This window comes from Apiospora marii (genome assembly GCF_038362585.1).
Source record: "Apiospora marii strain CBS 49790 chromosome Unknown utg000009l_segment0_segment0, whole genome shotgun sequence".
Taxonomy (NCBI): Eukaryota; Fungi; Ascomycota; class Sordariomycetes; order Amphisphaeriales; family Apiosporaceae; genus Apiospora; species Apiospora marii.
In genome coordinates this window covers 2,489,328-2,507,917 of record NW_027117381.1, presented here as the reverse complement: position 1 = coordinate 2,507,917, position 18,590 = coordinate 2,489,328, and the positions used below count along the sequence as shown (strand labels likewise).

The following is an 18,590-nucleotide window of genomic DNA, read 5'->3' as shown; positions in this document are numbered from 1 at the left end:
AATTCCACACGAAGCTCCGTCCCTCCCTCATTCATCATCATACGCCCATCCCGTCTCTGCCTCTCTCGTGCATCTGCGATCTCGGTGCCTATTGGCCCCAGACCGGGCGGGTCCCGGGTAGGGCAGACAGCCGGCTCCAATGTCGTGGGGATGGGGATACATCTCCAATACCTGCCATTGACATCTGGACAAATTGGCCGAGAAAGAGTCGAGGCCTGCGAACTGTAAAAAGACAGGGGTGAATGTGGATGCGGATACTCACTACCTACCTGCTACCAATACACCTCATAAGACGTCGGCTCTTGAGGGTTTCGTCAAATCATCAGATTTGTTCTTTGGCTGTTCGACCGGCCGCTCAGACGGCCACATACATGGTGGGGCCCGAGGCGTAGACCGTAGAATGGCCATTCACAGCACCAGAGTTTGGGGCGGGCAGGCGGGTTCGAGGTCTAGCGTAGGTAAGCAGCTAAAAAATGGAGGGAACCCGAACCTGATTCGGGGGTTTCCTCTGGGGTGGTCTGAAACGACCATACCGAATTGACGATACGGGCGCGGGCGGGCCTCGACATGGCCGACTTCGCTTTCCCGCCGCCCACTTGGCCGCCTGAGAGGCCGCTGAGCACCCATAGCAACGAATTGAGATGGGATAAACAACCTTTCCCCCCGTCGCTGCTAAGCGCTATAAAGCAGGGTCTGCAGCCTGGGTTTCCACCCCAGAGAGGAGATCGCCGGAATCAGCCTCGCCCGACCCGTCAATTGTGCCTTGTCGTCTCTGCCTCTACGGGTCCTCTTGGTCGGGTCGCATGTGCCAGCAGCCCTCAGTCTCAATCGGTCTTCCACGGCCACGATGGCAATGCCGACTTGCAGATTAATGAAAGTGTGACCGAGGGTTACCTGTCCAATGCGCGTCCAGGACCGGTGACTCCAACTCTAGAATCGTCATTCAGGGGGGCGCTGCCCCGGCCCCTTTGGAGGAAGAGGCGTGGCAAATGCAGGCCATAGGGTCATCACTCTATTCCCCGTATGACGCATGGTACGTATGTATGGATGCCGGAGGCGTCGAGTGGTGCCGCAACATGCCTGGCCAGAAGCAACGAGCTCACTGGCCGGGAGGCGGCCTTGACCTTGGACGTCCGTTTGCAGACAGGATACAGGAGAGGGTGCCGCAGCACCATCTTCCGCACTGTCTAGCCCCACGGGGATCACCTCCATGGGAACGTTCTAGGTACAAGGAGACTGGCACAATGGTACTAGTCTCGGAGGAGACAAGTATACCGCCTCCCTGCCCAGTGACAATATCCGTCAACTGTCATCACAGTTTACCCCCCATGACATTGCGAAGATTGGGGGGGGAGTGGGCACACCACAGGCTCGGAGTCTGACTGGCCATGTCTACATACAGAGAGCTATTTCTTCAAGCGGCATATGGGGAGGCGAATGCAAGTTCAGGGTAGGTGTTATTCAATCCTATGGGCTCGCATCCGCATTGCTCAATGTGAACTGTTACACAGCTACTCCACATCTCTTATCCATCTGTCACCCTGCAATTCGCTCTAGTGTCGAGAAGATGAGCCAATGTTGTGTGTGCATTAGGGGCACATTGGGTGCCCAAGCCTGCTGCGAAGGTGCTGCGTCTTCAGACCACCCAGAGCGGAAAGGGGGAAGGGGGGAGGGGGGAAAGCACCCTCTTCCCTCCACAGCACTAAGGATGGATGGATGACAAGCCGAGATACCGGCGAGATGCCCCCCAAACCAAGGACTCGATGGATTAGCATTCTTTGTTCAGTGTGTTGGTTGCGGGGGAGGAATTCGGAAGGGCTGTTGGTGAACGAGAAGGGAAAATTCCCTTTACTGTCGGCTCTTTCCTTGTAGCCACGCTGGATCTGATGATTGTGCAGCACAAAGGAGGGGGAGGGCACATCAATACGATCGTGAGCTCCATTTGAGTATGCTATCATTCTCACCATGATCTTCTCATTCCGGAATCTGATATCCCAGCCTCGGCAATGGTACAGATTCCAAAAGACAAAGTCCAAACTGGCCGCAACGGGAAGCGAGACGAGCTCATCCGGTAAGCTCACCGGAGTTTCTGCGAGAACTCGACGTTGCACTTCTCTTGCTGGTGGCCTAACCTACTGGCAAGGTGACTTCTACTTTCTGCATCTACAAGGGGTCTATTCATTGCGGTTCCGTGCCTTAGCTATGGATGCTTGGATGGAGATAAGCACACGGATTGCAGTGCAAGGAAGGAAGTATCTTTCTCTTCTCAGACCGTACCTGCCTAAGAGCAACAAACGGTAACCGAGACACCAGGGGAGACGGTATGGTGGAACGGATTACGATGTTACCAAGCCACGACGGGAAGCAAGGCATGGAAGATTCTGTACATACCTTACCTATTCCTCCATGTACAATTGCTTATGTACACACATCCTTAGTGCGGCGTTGGGTGTGTACCAACCACGACTCAATAGCCGACAAGCACGGCAACACTCCCTTCTCTTAGCTATCTCCATAGAAATAAGCGACGTGAAGTGAGACTTGTCATTTCATTACAGTTCATTACTCCAAGTTGCCAAGGTGGATTCTATGTGAGCTGCGCGCTTGTCGCCGGTTGTCGCCATGAGGCGAGTCGAGTTCGTACAGAGCCGGCGTGTGCCCGAAAGTCCCTGGTCAATGCGGAAACTTCCCCGTCTCTGCCCAGCACGAGCACGTACAGGCATGCATAATGAGAAGTCTAAGGCCAGGATACCGCGTGCAGCAGCGTACGATCAGCCAGACCGGCTTCATTCATCACGAGAGAACTGGAGAGGCCAAGAAGCATACCCCCGAGGGACACCGTGCACCGTAGATCTTTCTTCGCGTCTTTCGTTGCGTCTGGTAAGCGCCTGGGTCAGTGGTATGACGATGCCATGGCGCGAAAACAGTGAGAGAGGGCGTTGGTTCTGTCGCCGTTGGGGCGGGTGTTTCGAAGACGGCCTAAAACCATGGCGAGGAAGACGAGGGCGGGGGCCCAATCAGGACACCGTTCACACGCGATGGCTCCGGGGGAGGGCTTGCGCGGTTAATCTGCTTGCTGCTCCGTCCGTGCAAACCTTCTGAGATATGTCGCAGTGGGAGTGGCACGGCAGCAAGTACCCTCATTGGCCATGGGGCTGAGAGGACTGGGGCTAGTGCAGTGCCACAGTGCCTGCAGTGCTTTTGCAGGTGCTTTTTTGCAGGTGCTTTTCGGCTTTGGCCCCCACCCCACCACCTCCCATCTCTTAGCGTGAACCGACCAGCTGGAACGGATGCTGATAGGCCCAGATGCTAGCTTCTGCGTTTTCTTGGGTTCCACCGACTTAATGGTCGATCAATCACTCGGAAGTACTGTCGCATTAAGCGCGGGTCGTTTTCCCTCTCAACTCGCAGCAGCGCCCATGGCATGCGTTACATCAGCTGTACATGATGGCATGCACACTGCAAACTGGCCGCCTTGTACCCATCCCCCGTCGCTTCCTCTCACACCGATTTTGTACGTATGTACGTACGTACATGGGACTGGAACGGAACTGGAAGTAGAACTGGGGCACAGAAAGAACACTGCTGCTGCTGTGCTGGGGCTCTAGAAAAGAGTTCCGTGCATTCCGGATCTTCCCTGGACGCGATACCTGTATACGTTAGGTACTTTCCATACACGACTTCCCATGATACAAACCTACCTCTGCGAGTTTGGCAATCGCTCCACCTATTTAGCATCAATTACTAGGGCTCAAGACGGAAGGAGCGGGTAGAGGAAGCCACATCCCGCTTGGGTGCTGATGTCTCCTCTTTGCCTTGCCCGTTTTGCCTAGCTGTGGTGCCCGTTTCCCGCGAACCATGCCATGGCCAGGAGTCGCTTCCCATTCGCGGGCCTGATTACTATACAGAGCCCGAGTTTGTCTCCTCGTTGTGATGTAAATTGCAGAGTGCAGCAGTAAAGAAATGAGGTAATCTGTTGCAGACACCACTCGGCACTGGCATCCTCAGTCAATGGCAGTAGTGTGATACTTCGCTCCCTTTGCCCCCCTCTTCGGATTTCTCTGTTTGCTCTTATGCGGATTGCTTGCATCTGATCTGATCCTCAAAGTCGACGAGCTCTGAGCTTGTTGATCCCACCGCATTGGCTCCCGAGTTCATGCACTCTTGCGTACCAGGGCGCCTACTCGGCCTTTACCACTCTGTCATAAGAGGCAGTAGCATGTAGTGTAGGCAAGTGGTGTTTGCACACACACACACACACACACACCCCCCGGCGACGAGACCCGATAATCTGGATAACGCAACTCGAAGGTGAACTGGATATATCCACCCACATGAATACGACATGCTCGTGTCCATGTGCCACCCGTTGGTTCAATCAGAGTTTACACGCGCGATCTAATAGACGCTGTTCTAACGGCGATGCGGCGGCGGCGGCGTCTATCGTGCGCTGTTTGTTCGTATCGGGGTACTTGGCGGTACATGCCGAACGTTGCTCGAGCGATTCCGTCTGGTCTGGTCTGGTCAGGTCTGGTCTACTATTGCAGGGCAGGAATTATATGGATTAATAAGGCTAAGCCCCTGGGTGATCCATGCCCTCTTTGTTGCCGGCGTGAGTAGGGCATCGTCACAGACCTCCATTCTCGTCGACTTCTCAACCACGTCAATCATCTGGTGGCGATCGCCGCCCTCCCTGATTGAGGTGCTTGTGCCATACATACGGCCCTTTCGATTAATACGCTCCCCCAAAAAGGTGCCACGGGTTGTTCTCTGCATTTGCACGACAGCAGTCGCGCAACCACAGACAGGGTGGATCAGATTGTGTCGATTATAGTGTAAGTACGGAGTAAGTAAATGTGTATGTATGTATGTATGCTCAATGTTTTGCAGATGGCGCTGACCACTCGCTCTCTTACCAAACTAGCAGCAGCCAGTATCCGGTACTCTATGCTATGCTCCATGGGAAACACCTCATCCAAGGTCCCCTGTCCAGTCTTCGTTTTGGGACAGCAGACTCCATATCACATTTACACAGAGACACATCATCACACATTTGAGCGTTCGCTGGCTCGCTTGCGACCGGCCGCCAGTTTTTTCCCTTATTAGATCCCGGTACGTATGTAGCTAGTTTGAATGCAACTATGGGGCCGTCGCCTAGTATGTGTGTGTGGTGGGTAGATGAGTGGGATCGATGGTTTTTACAGCCGCGAGGTGCGCGGACGAAGAGCGCGGTGGCACAGCCCATGCAACATTGCCCAGCGGCGGGCACAAGCAGAGGGTTGAGGGAGGCCGTATCTCCAGTTTTCCCTATCCACCCTCTCTCTTTCCCCGGCATGGGTGGTAGATGGATGGCTCAAGCTCCCTCCTCCACCTGATCGACTCCTTGTAAGGCCGAATCTAGGTACTATAGCTAGCTATCAGGTAATAATGCGGCAGGGTATCTGGGCATGGAGGAGGTAGGATCGTTTCGGTACGCGTGCCCGTAGTAGTACGTCCTGCGCATTGAACTTGTCCTTTCAATGTCGTATCTCTCTCCCTGCGTGTCCGTCTGTCTTCTCACACAGCAAGTGACAACTGACACTGACACTGACATTGATCCAATTTTTCGACAAGGCAAATATAGCGACAGGGGCTGGCAGGGGCCTTGTCCTATCAAATCAAACCGAGATAGCGTCGTCCCACTCGTGTGCCCCCCGACCCATGTCCCTCTTCGTTGATCCATTTTTAACGAACCCCCGAACATCCTTTGAAAGCCACACACTGACACCACAGACACCACTTTCGGTTTAACCCACGAACCTTGGAGGGTTGATGATTGCCTACCTGGGCGGGTTACCATGTTAGAATCTCTGATGTATCCTTGGATCTGGTAAGTCAGTGGATGGGCGCAGTGGGCGTAGTGGCCTTTTTTGGACGGGGTGAAGTCGAGCGAACCCTCGCCGCATTCGCCCGCCCAGATGCCCGCCCACTACTGCCTGCCCTGCCTGCCCTGCCTGCCCTGCCTACCAGCTACCAGCCAGATTCCTCCGCCGGAACATCATCCTCTACTTGGATCACGCAAAACGTGTGTGTGTGATAGGGGGGGGGGGGCTGCCTGCCTGCCTGTACTTCTCTTTTTCCGTCGTTCCGCCGGACTTTTCGCTACATCTTTCCTTCTCTCTCGCTCTCGCAGGAGAGCTAACTAATTTGGCAGCCGCATCATGAAGATACGGCCGTCCACTCACCCTGTCCGCAGTTTCGGTTTGCAGCTTTTGCTTCTCACCCTCATTCCAATGTATATGACACAAGAACCAGCGACTATACTCATTCCTTAATAAGCGCTCCTAGTGGAGCTGCCTCGACTGCAGGAACACACGTTCAGACCGTGTCTGGCGCAGTGTCAGGCATGCCGCCACATCGGAAGTGACCAATCTCAGCTCGCTGCGGGTCGCGCAACCTCGAGCCGAAAGAAATCTATCCAGTCACGGCTGGACAGGCGCAATGGAGAGACTTGCTACCGTCTCCAATGATCCTTGTACCCGGCCTGCCTGTCCTTTCTATCCGTCTTAGTCCAAGTCCAGTTCCCTCCTCGCCCTTTGCCGGTTTCCCTCCCACGCTCTCTAACGGTGCTGCTTGGCCCTGATCCTCCCGTTTCCTTCTCCCATGCAGAAAATGCAGTGCCGTCTTGCCCGACTTCTTCAGCCGTTGGACAGCATCCCGTGCCAAGTGGTCAAGATTGCCCTCGATATCCTCCCACTTGAACCATCTATGCGTGTACATCTCTCCCTCTCTCGCCTGTCCATCCGAAGCTTGCAAGACGCCCACAGCCTACTGAATCGGAGAGATAATGTGGTCTGCGGTAGCCATGATGCATGAAATCCAGATTAGAATTTTTGCTCTCTTGTATAGGTCTTCCAGGTCGCAGCGGCCGTGCAGGCTGTGCATGCTGTGTATGATCGCCAGCTACATACACCACGTCCTTGGGTCGAGAACTAGTACATACCGTGCATAACCCAGCCCGACATGCATATACACAACGGGTCTTGAGCAACGCTTCCTTGCTCGTCAAGTACCTGGCACCGCGGACTTAGGGCTCCAGGGTTCCATGTGGATACCCACGCACAGTGTGCTGTTTCTCGGTGCCGTCAGTCGATGATGGAGGGATACATTGCGCTTAATTTGCATATCCTGGCTGAGATAAACGGGCAGTGGAGCAGTCTACCACTCGATATACTACCCTGTCTGCCCTACGTCTCCCCTGGTACGGTTCAAGTCGAAGCTCTCTCTGCCCAAAGTGGTCTTGATTTACCGCACATGTATACCCTACTTGTCGCCAAACTTTGCTAAGCCCTGTTCGGCCATGCCAATGATGGTTGTCTCCGGCGCTTACGGCTTCATGATGAGCAAGTCGGCAGGCCTGCGTGGGGACCATGGGGAGCTAACCCCCCCCCCCATCATTTGTGTATATGTCAGTCTTGCACAAGTCGACGCATGAGGGACGTATATCCCCCAAGTGACCACACAGCGGCTATCTGTACCTTGGGTGTGGGGCTTGTATAGTCTGGAGTACTCATGTACCCAAAGCATGGCCAGACTCCATTACCCTCCCCCCTCAGGCTTTCACCCCTGTTGACCCTTGTAGCTTCCCCGGTACATGATCATCTTTCGAGCTGGTACCCCTGCATGTACCGCGGAAGTAGAACATCACCTTGAAAGGCAACACATCGAAGTAGCTTCAAGCAGCATCCAATCCACTGCTATCTTCTCCACCTCGGCATGACCTACAAAGACCCAAGGATACCGGGCTTCCTTCTTTCATGATATAATCCATCCTCTCTCATGCTCACTTTTGCATTGCTCTTGACACTCTCAAGACATACTCGTCCCAACTTTTTGTATTTGAACCCCCAACAAGACTCTCAACTTCCGTTTTGTGAAGTTACTTTCAATCCATGTGCCAAATCGTACCTCAGGCATCAGTCACCCCTCGATTCGGTGCTGCCTCAGACGGAGACCACTGCTCATCCGATAACTTGGACCTGTACGAGCACAGCCGCCTAGCCATCAAACTCGAGATGGGTGAGCACCCACATCTACAACCGAGGCCGGTTCGATCCAGCGACAGTGGTTCGCGTGAGTCGAGTCTACCTGAAGAGGGACGGCCCTTGTCCACACCAACGACGGTTGCCTATACCACCCAAGACCAGGTCGTGGCCTACTCTACCGTAAGTCTATATAGTTACCAACATCCTCTCCAAGTTCGACGGTACACATGACTCACTTTCCCCTCCAGGTCTCCCCATTCAGCACATATATGGCCTATGATTCCTCACTTCCCACTCCTGTTTCCGGGGCTGGCTCTCCATCAGAAGACCCTACCACCAACAAGATGGCGAACATGTACCCACAGGGAGTGAACAGGTCCCAGCAGCCTACTCCTACAATATCGTCGCGGCGTGACAGCGGCTGGCTCAGCAACACAACCCAGCAGATGAACATGCCACCCAGCCAGGCCTCGTCGCCCATGGACATGAGCTCAGCCAACACTGGCATGCTCGGGATCCATGGACTCGAGACGTCCCATTCCCCCTGAAGGGGCGGACATGGTGCCTTCCTCAGAGCAGCACTACTGGGGTGCTTTCACCGTATCGGAGACAGGACAACAAGACGATATATCTTCTCCTGCATTGACAAACACAGGCCTATACGGCAACTGCAACACGACGCTGCCACACGTGGAGCCTCACGACCTTCTCAGGAGCAACGCCATGTTCTCCTCTCCTCCAATGGGTATGTCGACAACGTCAGCACCGGTTCCCATACTCCAAAGCACACCGGGCATGCCGTCCATGCATGAATACCATCCCATGGGAAACTTGGGTGGCAACTCTACACAGTACCTTCCTATCACCCCCAGCCACTATATCGCCCCCGCGAAGTCCCACAGAAAGGCACCAAAGCCGAGGCAAAGGAAGCGACGAGAGTCTAAGCAAGGCTCTAACAACGGTGATTCTGGCAGCGGCGCCAACTCCACGTCGGATCCCCGTAACCCACGCAGACTTGCTTTTGTGCCCCCGGAGAAGAGGATCACCCTCAACGAGGAAGCCAAACCTGAGGACCGCGACCTCATCGACCTCGTGTACAAATACGGCGACCAAAAGGGCACGTCCATGTGGGAATCAGTCGCCAAGGAGTTCGGCGAGTGCCACCCCGAATTAGACCGGGCAGCCCTTCAAATGCGAATAGTACGCGCCGTACACAAACACGCTGTATGGCCGGAGTGTGAAGTAAGTAATTTAAGTCCCTTGGTTAATGCCTGCTTCCACGCCTTGGCAATGAACTCACATTTCCACAGAAAGAATTACTTCGCCGAGCTGAGGAAGAATACGAGAACCGCCGGCTTTCCGAAATCCTCAAGATCTTCCGCGAGCTGGGAGGGGGTCAGAACTGGAAGATTGAGCTTCCGCACGTTGCGAAGCAACTGATCGAAATGGGCATTGACGCATTTGATCCGGAGTTCGACCCTAAGAAAGCTCGACGCCGTCGCAAGCTGAACAGCCGCCGCCGTAGCTGTACTACCAACCATCTAAATGACCCAGCAGCCATGAACCAGTACCTGGGCGACTCGTTAATCTACGACGAGGACCAGCATATGAGTGGACTTGAACACCACAACGCAGTTAAGCTCAGCGAGGAAGATGACGAGCGGCTTTTCTCCCATTACCTCAAGGAGGAGACCCCGAGCCCCGAGCCAGACTCTTCAATGCAAGACATCCCCCAAAGCCGGGCCCTATATCCTCAATCTAGCCCCGAGACCTCCATGGGTCAGTCTCGGAGCGAACAAGTCGCGCGCCAGGCTTGCGAGCAAATGATTCACCAACAAAATCATACCATCTACATGCCTCAACACCAAGGGGTTTTATCTAACAACCAACAGCGCCCTCGTATGCGTTAGTACTCGAGTAAACCAGCCTATTTCCTTCCAATCATCACATACCGGGGCGTAAGGGCGTTTACACAGTCATTGTTGATTCCCATCGACAAGTTTGGCGATCAGAGACATTAGCTTCAAGGCACCTTCATAGAGCGGTCATCACTCCCGAATTCTCTGCATTTTTTCCCTTTTCATTCCTCCCTAGCAAGATACCTCGTTTCTGTACATTCAGGATTACTCGAATTCAACAGCGTTTTGGATACCAATCTATCTTTCTACTTGGGGAGGCTAGTCCTATATGACTATATAGGCTCATTTGTTTGTCATTCAATTACCATTCCTTTGAGGTTGTTTTTACTACGAGGCGTGGGAGGCGGGAGGCAATCGAATCACTACTTGCTGGTTTTTCTGCTCGTTTTTCTTTTTTCTCTTTTCTCTTTTGTTCAGTCCGAAGGCCTGCCTTCAATGGAGCCAGGAAAAAGCTGAGCAATGCACATTGGCAAACCTGCCACAGGGGAAACGAATTGATAGACTCAATCCATCTCCAATCTCAGATACCCAGAATTTTAAGAATTTTAAGCGAACTGAAGTACATTGATTCATCCCCTAAAGATACACACCGTACTGTGGTCCAATTGAACTTGCCGTGAAGTTCCTGACCCTGACCCTGGCCCTGGCCCTGGACTCAGGGCAAATGAATCAATCCAGTACCGGATTTTCATTGAAGACTAGATTTATGGGAACGCTAACAATTTTCTCGAACTCCTTGCGTGGGAGTCGGTGTACATTAGTAGCTCATTGGTACCCGGGACCCGAAGACTGGGAACAGCGCACCGTATTTGTCTGTCTGTCTGCCCTTCCCTTGATCGGTGCCTGTGCTTGCAAATGAAAAGGAGACGCATGGTATTGGGTTATGAACGAGCTATGAAAGAAAATCGTACTATGGATGTTGTCTGTGCTCCAAAGCTGGTGCCAATCAAAACCATGTCTGCATCTCCATTGGTGTGTATAGTGTGGCTTGTCAGAGATAGATACAGGCTGCATAGGTAGTAGCCTGCGAGGACGTAGCAAACAGCCCAACGGGGCCTCCCCACTCCTACGTTTGATGAAGAACGAAAACAAGGGGCCTGGATCGTACATGAGAGAGTGTGAGAAATGTATGTGGCACATTTCCCTCTTGAGCGCTCCGCGCATTTGAGGGGAGCTGGGCTGGGGTGGGAAAGGGAAATGAACCGAGGGCGTTATGCGTAGCAAACATCTGCAGCGGTTGCGCAAAGAATGACGGAGGAAAAGGGGCGAGGCGAGGGGGGTCGGTGGTGGCGGCGCCATATCCGCATGTGTGATACAAGCTCCTTTCTGACAAGTATGTAGGTAGTCTCGGCCGGCAGTGAAGGCTGAGGTCGTTGTAGTCTCTCTTTCTCCCTCTCCCTGCATACAATAATCGGCAAGTCAGAAGCTAGTTGGTTGGCAACGGCAGGATTCGTGTGTAGATTTCATCAACAACTGTATGTTTGGGGCCACGTGCAGGACGGATCCAGTGACTCGGGTAAGGTGCGAGTAACCTTGAACACGCCTGAGCCAAGTGCGAATGCGGCAAAGACAGAGACGCGATGGCCACGCAAGACTCTCTTTCTCTCCATATCCATCTCTCCTCTGCCGAAGCATTGGACTATCTCCCTTCGCCCCTGCCCTCGAACTGCAACGCGTCCACCTCTGTCTGCATGTATGATGCAGGCAGCTGTAGCTACCAGACTTTTAGGCACACACGTATTGGGCAGAATTGGCCCAGGACTGAAACTTTGGTTGCACGGCTGCACACCTGCTGCCTGTGCTTGCTATACCCTCGTCTCTGCGTCCGATTCCATTGCGGCGGGTACAACTTGCCGAAGAGTGAGTGGACGAGCAAGCTATAGGAGGCACCCACCCATCCACCCCCGCGCAGGCTGTAGGTAGCATTGCATAGATGACAGGACGAGGGGCTCTCTTTCTCTGTCTCTCTGTCTCTCTCCCTCTCGCTCGCTCGCTCGCTCTTTTCGGCTGTAGCCAGCAGCACCGTGATGGAGGGGGTGAGGGAGGGCAAACACGACACGACACGGTACGGATCACGGTAGCTGTTCCGCAGAATGACGGGTCGGGGGGAAGACCCAGACTGACAAGGCGATGGGTGGCAGGCAGAGACGTACGATTTGATGGGGCAAGGTGACGAATCAGGCTATTCATTCGCCAAACCATCCATTTCAGGATGGTGATGATACCTAACTGTCGCGCGCGTCGGCGTCTTTTTTCCCATCCTACCTTCCATCTCCCTCCCACCTCCCGCGGCACTGGGTAGGTATTATTGCTATTGCTATGGCCTTTTTCTTTCGTTCTTTGGGGCTGCTTGCTCACCTTAGCGCTGGCACCCACGCCGCCGGTAAATTATAGAACCAAGCGAGCAATGCGGCACTACCACGCCCGGGCATGCCTGCCGTACCGACCCATTGGGGGGAACCATGCAAAAAGGTGAATGTGAAAGGTATGCGGAACTAGGCAGGAATGTATGTGGTTCCTGTCACCTAGGTATGTAGTTTGGATACATAGAGCACACATTCAATCTCCTCCACGTTCAAGCACGAATCAGTAGTCGAGCCATAGCCAGGAGCATTGATTGCAAAAAAGCACGCAATGCGACGAAAGACTGGGGGGTTGCTGAGGGGGACGGAATCAATCAATTATTCACTGCATCTTTGGCATGATGATCAACAGCAAGCAATCCATACTCAGGATTGACGCACTCGTCACAAAAGTGTTTTTCATGTGGTCTCTCCTCAATCCCCTGCCTTACCACTTGACCCCCAAAGCACACACCTTCCGCTTGGCAGCTTTGACGTCGCAGGCCTGCTTATCCCGTGCTATGTATTAGGTATGTGATATAAAAGTCCCCACCTTAGGTCAAGTATGCATCTGATGTAACCATTGAAACATTGAAGCCGGGGGTCCCTCTTACCCGAAGCGTACCGTACTACTTACCACCCATGGCGGTAAAAACGTGATGTAAGCCGTAAGCGTGATACCGTCTCTGGAACGGTACCTACATACATGCTTACGGACCAGCCAACCAGGATACAATGTTCGCATGGGACTGATCAAGGTGCTGACGGTGACATAGCCCACCCGTTTGCCGTCTGTCCGAGCACGGCCAGGGAAAGAGCGCCCAAGCTTCTTGCATCAGCTACTTCTGGATGATGGACAAAACACAGTCGGAGTGGGATTCGGAGGAGGTGATCCTGGACCTGGGCAGGGCTGTTCCGCCGGCGCGCCCCACGAAACATGCGCAGCCATTTTCTCTTACCCTGCTGCCTGCTGCTTGCCAGGGGCTGGCCCGCTTCAAAGCAGCAGCAGCAAAACCCCCCCCCCCCCAGGCGTTTTCGGGTCCGAACTGGCTACCTTATTTGGCGGCCTGGTAGGGCTACCCAAGCGCATAGTAGGTTCAGGGTGGAAATCGATATCGGGCAGGATCATCAAAGCACGATGACGGGGAATTCTTGCTACCCACAATCGCATCGCAATCGCATTGCATCTCATCTCACTCGCTCACCTTGCTCACACCGGCCCTACCATTGAGGTGGAGGAATCGGAGCAACTGGAGCAAGCAAATGTACCAGCCCACTACGCTGGCTGTACATCCTTTTTGCAGGGCCTGCAATTACGCCGGCACGACAGGGCTGATATGGACCTTGATGCAAATACATGTCCTTTGAGAAAGGTGCTGGGTGCCGTCCTTTTCTCGACCACGAAAGACCATTATCAGGTCTGAGCACACCTTGTCCCCCAGAGAGTCTATTCCTTTTCCATTTCCCTTGTCCTGGCCCTTGCTGGCCCTAGCTGGGGCCGCTTCTGCGCAACACGCTCCATCCTAATATCAAATGGGCACTACTGCTGCAATGTAAAAGCGCAGTCGTCTGTTTATCCCCTTGACAGCTTAGAGCTGCCTGGTTAGACCGGAGGCTGGTCGGCCGGCTTGTTAATCCTTCCGTCGATCCTCGGCCGATCAAAGGTTCAGGTTTAACAGCTGTCGTTGCTGCTGCTGCGTTGTCGAGGGTGTCATGTCACACAACATAGCACCGCCCTATGCGACTTCGCCTCAGTTTTCCCGAATCGACCTGATGTACTTTCAATTGTGTACACCTGGTGATGCAGTCAGCACCAATGAAAGCCGAGGAACAGCAGCAGTAGCAGCAGCAGCAAGTGAAGCTGGGTGGTGGTTCAGGACTGGCCCTGAGGTCCGCATTGCCGTTATTATCCAGACACCACAGACCAGGAAACGTCGAGGGTTCTGGCTCATGATTCGCGGGGCGTCGATCGTCACCATTGTGCTGACTCAAGGTATAGACCAAGGTTCCCTGTCGCAAGCATTATATGGATCTTGTGTTAATCCTCTCGCCACCTGAATGACATACCTAGTCCAGACGCCGAGGGGACGGGTCCTAAAGTCCTGCAAAGTACTGCGCGTCCTGGGTACCGTACGCTCGATTGGTTCAGACTTTGCATATCGCCGTCTGTATGTATAAATCCCGGTTGGGATATGCAGCTCAAAGTTGTACCCCGAGCCACTGGGACCTTGGGCTCCCCCCAGTGGGCAAGTTTGTGCCGCCTTCCTCAGGCCAGAAAGAACAAACAAGCATATCCTGATCCAGATCGCAGAGTCTTCCACGAATTAACAGAAGCCATACAAACGGTTAGGGGCGGGCCCTACTGCTAATGACTGACTAGTCAAGTTTGCTACTTCCTTGCACGGTGTCTGCACAGCATTGGCGATGTATTGGATGAGAGGAGATGGATAACTGTGATTTGTTGTCAGCAGAGCCGGAACTCGAGTCCACCCCCCTGGGACTGGGGAACCTTCCTGGCAGCGAAACTGTTCTCGTCCAATCCCGAGTTGTCGAGCTCCATGGAGCTTGGGGTTCTGGGATGCACAACGTCACGCACCCGAGCCATCCAATGCCACTTGCGACAGAATAAGATGCATTATATTATTCTAACGGCTACTGGGATCCTTCCAAATGACACACACAAGACGGTAGGAGGAGCTAAAGGGGGGGAAAATAGTGGAAAGAAGAAAGTAGGATGAGAGGGCGGCCCGTCGAACGCCCCTTCCCACCCCCCCTAATCTGCAATGTGAATACAACGCTCTGCCAATTGGGCGATAGAGCTCACCGTCGCTGCTACACGGCGCCTCGAGATAGAGGTTATTGTGACGACTTGCCGTGACTGTCACAGACGTTGTGGGCAAGTGACAGAAGTAGCAGTCCATCCTCAAAGTCCTAGAATTCAACTTCTGTGGTGCGGTCTTTCCATCGCGCCTTATCTCGGTTGCGGCATACGGCAGTGATGGATAATCTTTGACGACTACATCCGGGGCCCCTGGTCTGGTCTGGTACGATATGGATGGAATCAACCCGAGAAGCGCTAAGCCCTAGAAGAGCTCTCGCTGTTGTTTTTTTCGTCCCCTGTACTCTGGCAATTCGCATCTGGGCTACTACGCTGCTACCGGGGCCCTCGTGGTCTCCTCCTTGTCGGGCTGTGTGTCAAGGTATATCTCTCTGAGTGGAGACTTATTCCCGTGTCAATCTAAGAATAGTTACATCCGGGCTCTCCCTTACCTCTTTTGACGCGAGCCCGTTACCTCGACCCCCGTACGCAAGGCTCGCCTGCTGCTAGCACGTTCGAATGAGAGGGGAGTGGCCTTCTTTCAGCCTCCGCCGTTTCATAGAGCTTCTGCGTAACACTCGGTTCAAGAGACGCGGTGTGAAAGGCCAGTGTCCCACGCCCTCGTCTCCCTGCTACCTACCCACCATCCCACCCACACTTCCTTCCCCTATCTACTGCCCTATCCAGGGTTTCTTCAGGCTAGTGGGCTTAACCGGCCTGTCGGGCGCGGACAGTTTACCGAAATTTGGGATCTTTAGATCCAGAAGAAAATGACAACCTCATCCTTGAAGGCTACGCCAGTAGCTTGAGCAGGTTGGCTAGCTCGGGTAGTCGCCTCAACTATCCAATGCAATGTTCTTTGATGCATGTATGCAGTCAGAGCAGTTGATGTCCTTTTTGACGGCAGGACCAGTTGTAGCCCATGTCTCCGTTTTTTGTCTTTTCGTTTAGTAGCTAGTTGCCACCTACACTGTGTGGACTTTCATTTTCTCCGTCTGTCTCTCGCTCTCTGGTCCTAGAGGACAAGCAAGCAAGCAAGCAAGCTACAGCTCAAGGGCATGCAAGGTAACTCTACCCGCTGCCGCAGCAGCTTCTCTCCACGTTACACGCATGCCCATTCTTGTAGCCCGGCAAATGATCAGACGCACACTAATCGGTTTTGAGTGCTTATGACCGAGGCGCAGACGCCAACCTTCTTTTCTAAGGGGGACCACCCGCGCCCATCCATAGGTACGTAAGCAGAGTCGGCCGAGATTGGTTTTTCTGACGCTATTGTCCAAGGGGTGTCATGGGAGCTTAGCTGGCCATGTATGCCGGTATTGCGAGTGTCCTTCCGTCGTTTGTCATCATTGGCGTCTTTGAACTGTGCGGAATGCCAATGCCTAATGCCTCTCGTACAGTGCGGTCATGTCCATCCGTGGCTAGAAGACCTTGGCCAGGGCTACCACGCTGCTTCTGCTGCTCGGACCAGGCACCGGCCTTTCTAAGTAGAGACTATGCTGTAGTGGGTCGATCATGACTTGACCAAGAAGCTTCCAATGATGTCGACACACATCTTCTCGAGGTATGGGTCGAGACATCGGCCCTCAGGTTCCAGTCTGTATACCGTTACGAGGGGATTGGGACCGCTTCTCCCGGGATCCATGGGATCGAGAGATGGCCACATGACGGCGAAGTGTGCATGCCTATCCCATTGCCTGCCCTCGTGGGTAAGTATCAACGAAGTCCATGTCGATTGTATCTTCCCGGAGGCGCAAGTATCGCTGTGGTATACGCGGCAATTTGCAATGCATTAGAAAGTATCTTTCTCTCTCTCTCTCTCTCTCTCTTTCTTCCATGTGCTAGTAGGAAGATGTCGTTGGGAGGCGCCAAAGGGGGCGGAGCTATGCCGTTACGAACTCCCCTCCAGAACGCTTGAGAATAACGCCGTAGTATTCGGCCTAAGCCACTTCTTTCTTGTATTTCCATCCCATTGATATGGCTGCAGCCTAGTGATCGAGCAGGCATGTGAGCTTGTAGAGCCGAGATGTGAAGTTTCGTTGCTGGAAGCTGGCGATCTAGATGTGTCTGATCCGGGGAGGGAACTTTATGTGGTTGGCAGTTGGTTGTGCGCGCTTGTCATGTTGTGTCTTGATGTCTTCTGGCGCCTTGGTAGGCGAGGAGGCGCGGCTACGCAGTGATGCTGTCATCTTGGCTATCTGCCAACCGGTTGCTGCTGTGTATAGAAGGTGAATGGCGCGTGGTATGAAGCAGGCATGACGAGATGGACAACCCTTGCTCGTACTTGCATTGCCCAACCTCAAGAAATCTGTGAGTCTCTTCCTGCCCAGGGGTTGGGAGATGATCCAATACCATGATAACGCATGGGCTGTATATGGGCTTCGACTTGTAGCTGCTCTAAGAGTGCTTGATGGTTGTGCAATGATGAGACCGGCGAGGGGTGTTGCGAGTGCTGCGATCGCTCAGATGATGTGGCTCGTACAGACAGCTTGTTCGGCTGCTCCTTCTGATACTAGGAAAGGTCGGGAAGCATCGTGCTTGAAACTGGGTTGAGTTTAGTCAGTCTTCCTCCATGGCCTCAGCTTGTAAGTCACATGTTGTTATCGTGAATGCCTTGAGATATTAGTCTGTATGCTGACTGATTCCATGTCTACTCAAGTACTTATATCAATACCGTCATCAAGCACATCCAAACCATAGTGGCACATTGTTGCCCCTGGTTCGGGTTAAGAGAGGCTACTTCCACCCGCAGTTACATGAGTCCCGTGGCAAGAAACATCTTCTTTTGTTCCAGTGGCATGAAGGCAGTGACGGGTATCATATCAACAGACTGCCCTATTAGGATATCACGCCGCACCACCCTGCCCCTGTCATTGAATGGCCATTGCCCAAAAGAGGACGGCAGCGCAACTTGTTATGGATATTCGATAGACTGTCCCCGTCTTCAGGATGCTGATATAGGTCGGAGATTAGGCACTGGCTACGTTTGACAAGACATTGGGTATCGCGCAGTCTGGCCCGTCCCTCGCGGCTCGGTCATTGAGCGATGCAGATTTCATGAGACCTGGGAATGAGTTCTTTGGCAGAATAGGGGAACGTTTGAGTCTGGGGTGTGCCGAGTGTCAAGAGTCTAACGTTGATGTACCCCTGACTCGACTTGTACTCACAGCTCCAATGCTACCTACTATTAGTAGCTTCTAGCAGATATGGCAATTTATTATATTGCCGCTGTCCATGCTTTTGCTGTCATCGAATTGGTCACGGTCGAGTAGACCTCTAGTGATAACATGCGGGAGGGTCCAATGGGAGTTGAACAGTCTATGCAAATTCGCAGTTGCAGACGGGGTCACGACAGGAAATGATGCGATAAAGGATCTAAGGATATCTCTAAGATGATATTTACTATTGCATTATTATGTATAGACCAGTCACTCTAGAGATAACTACATCAGCTCACAAAAGCTATTCCTGGGACGAATAAAAGCAA

The 18,590-nt window shown here is 53.2% G+C and overlaps 3 protein-coding genes across 3 annotated transcripts; 2 read left to right on the top strand and 1 right to left on the bottom strand.

Annotated features, from left to right (window-relative positions):
• Nucleotides 1-7,931: 7,931 nt before the first annotated feature.
• PG985_012341 (uncharacterized protein) lies at nucleotides 7,932-8,572 on the top strand (the record flags this gene model as incomplete). The annotated part of the gene is made up of 2 exons (XM_066832108.1): nucleotides 7,932-8,204; nucleotides 8,273-8,572. The coding sequence occupies 2 exons, from the start codon at nucleotides 7,932-7,934 to the stop codon at nucleotides 8,570-8,572; spliced, it is 573 nt and encodes a 190-aa protein (XP_066680158.1).
• Nucleotides 8,573-8,582: 10 nt separating this feature from the next.
• PG985_012340 (uncharacterized protein) lies at nucleotides 8,583-9,934 on the top strand (the record flags this gene model as incomplete). Its single annotated transcript, XM_066832107.1, has 2 exons — nucleotides 8,583-9,266; nucleotides 9,335-9,934. 2 exons carry the CDS (start codon nucleotides 8,583-8,585, stop codon nucleotides 9,932-9,934), a joined length of 1,284 nt encoding a protein of 427 aa, XP_066680157.1.
• Nucleotides 9,935-16,399: 6,465 nt separating this feature from the next.
• Nucleotides 16,400-16,769, bottom strand: PG985_012339 (uncharacterized protein; the record flags this gene model as incomplete). The annotated part of the gene is made up of 2 exons (XM_066832106.1): nucleotides 16,400-16,586; nucleotides 16,657-16,769. 2 exons carry the CDS (start codon nucleotides 16,767-16,769, stop codon nucleotides 16,400-16,402), a joined length of 300 nt encoding a protein of 99 aa, XP_066680156.1.
• Nucleotides 16,770-18,590: the final 1,821 nt, after the last annotated feature.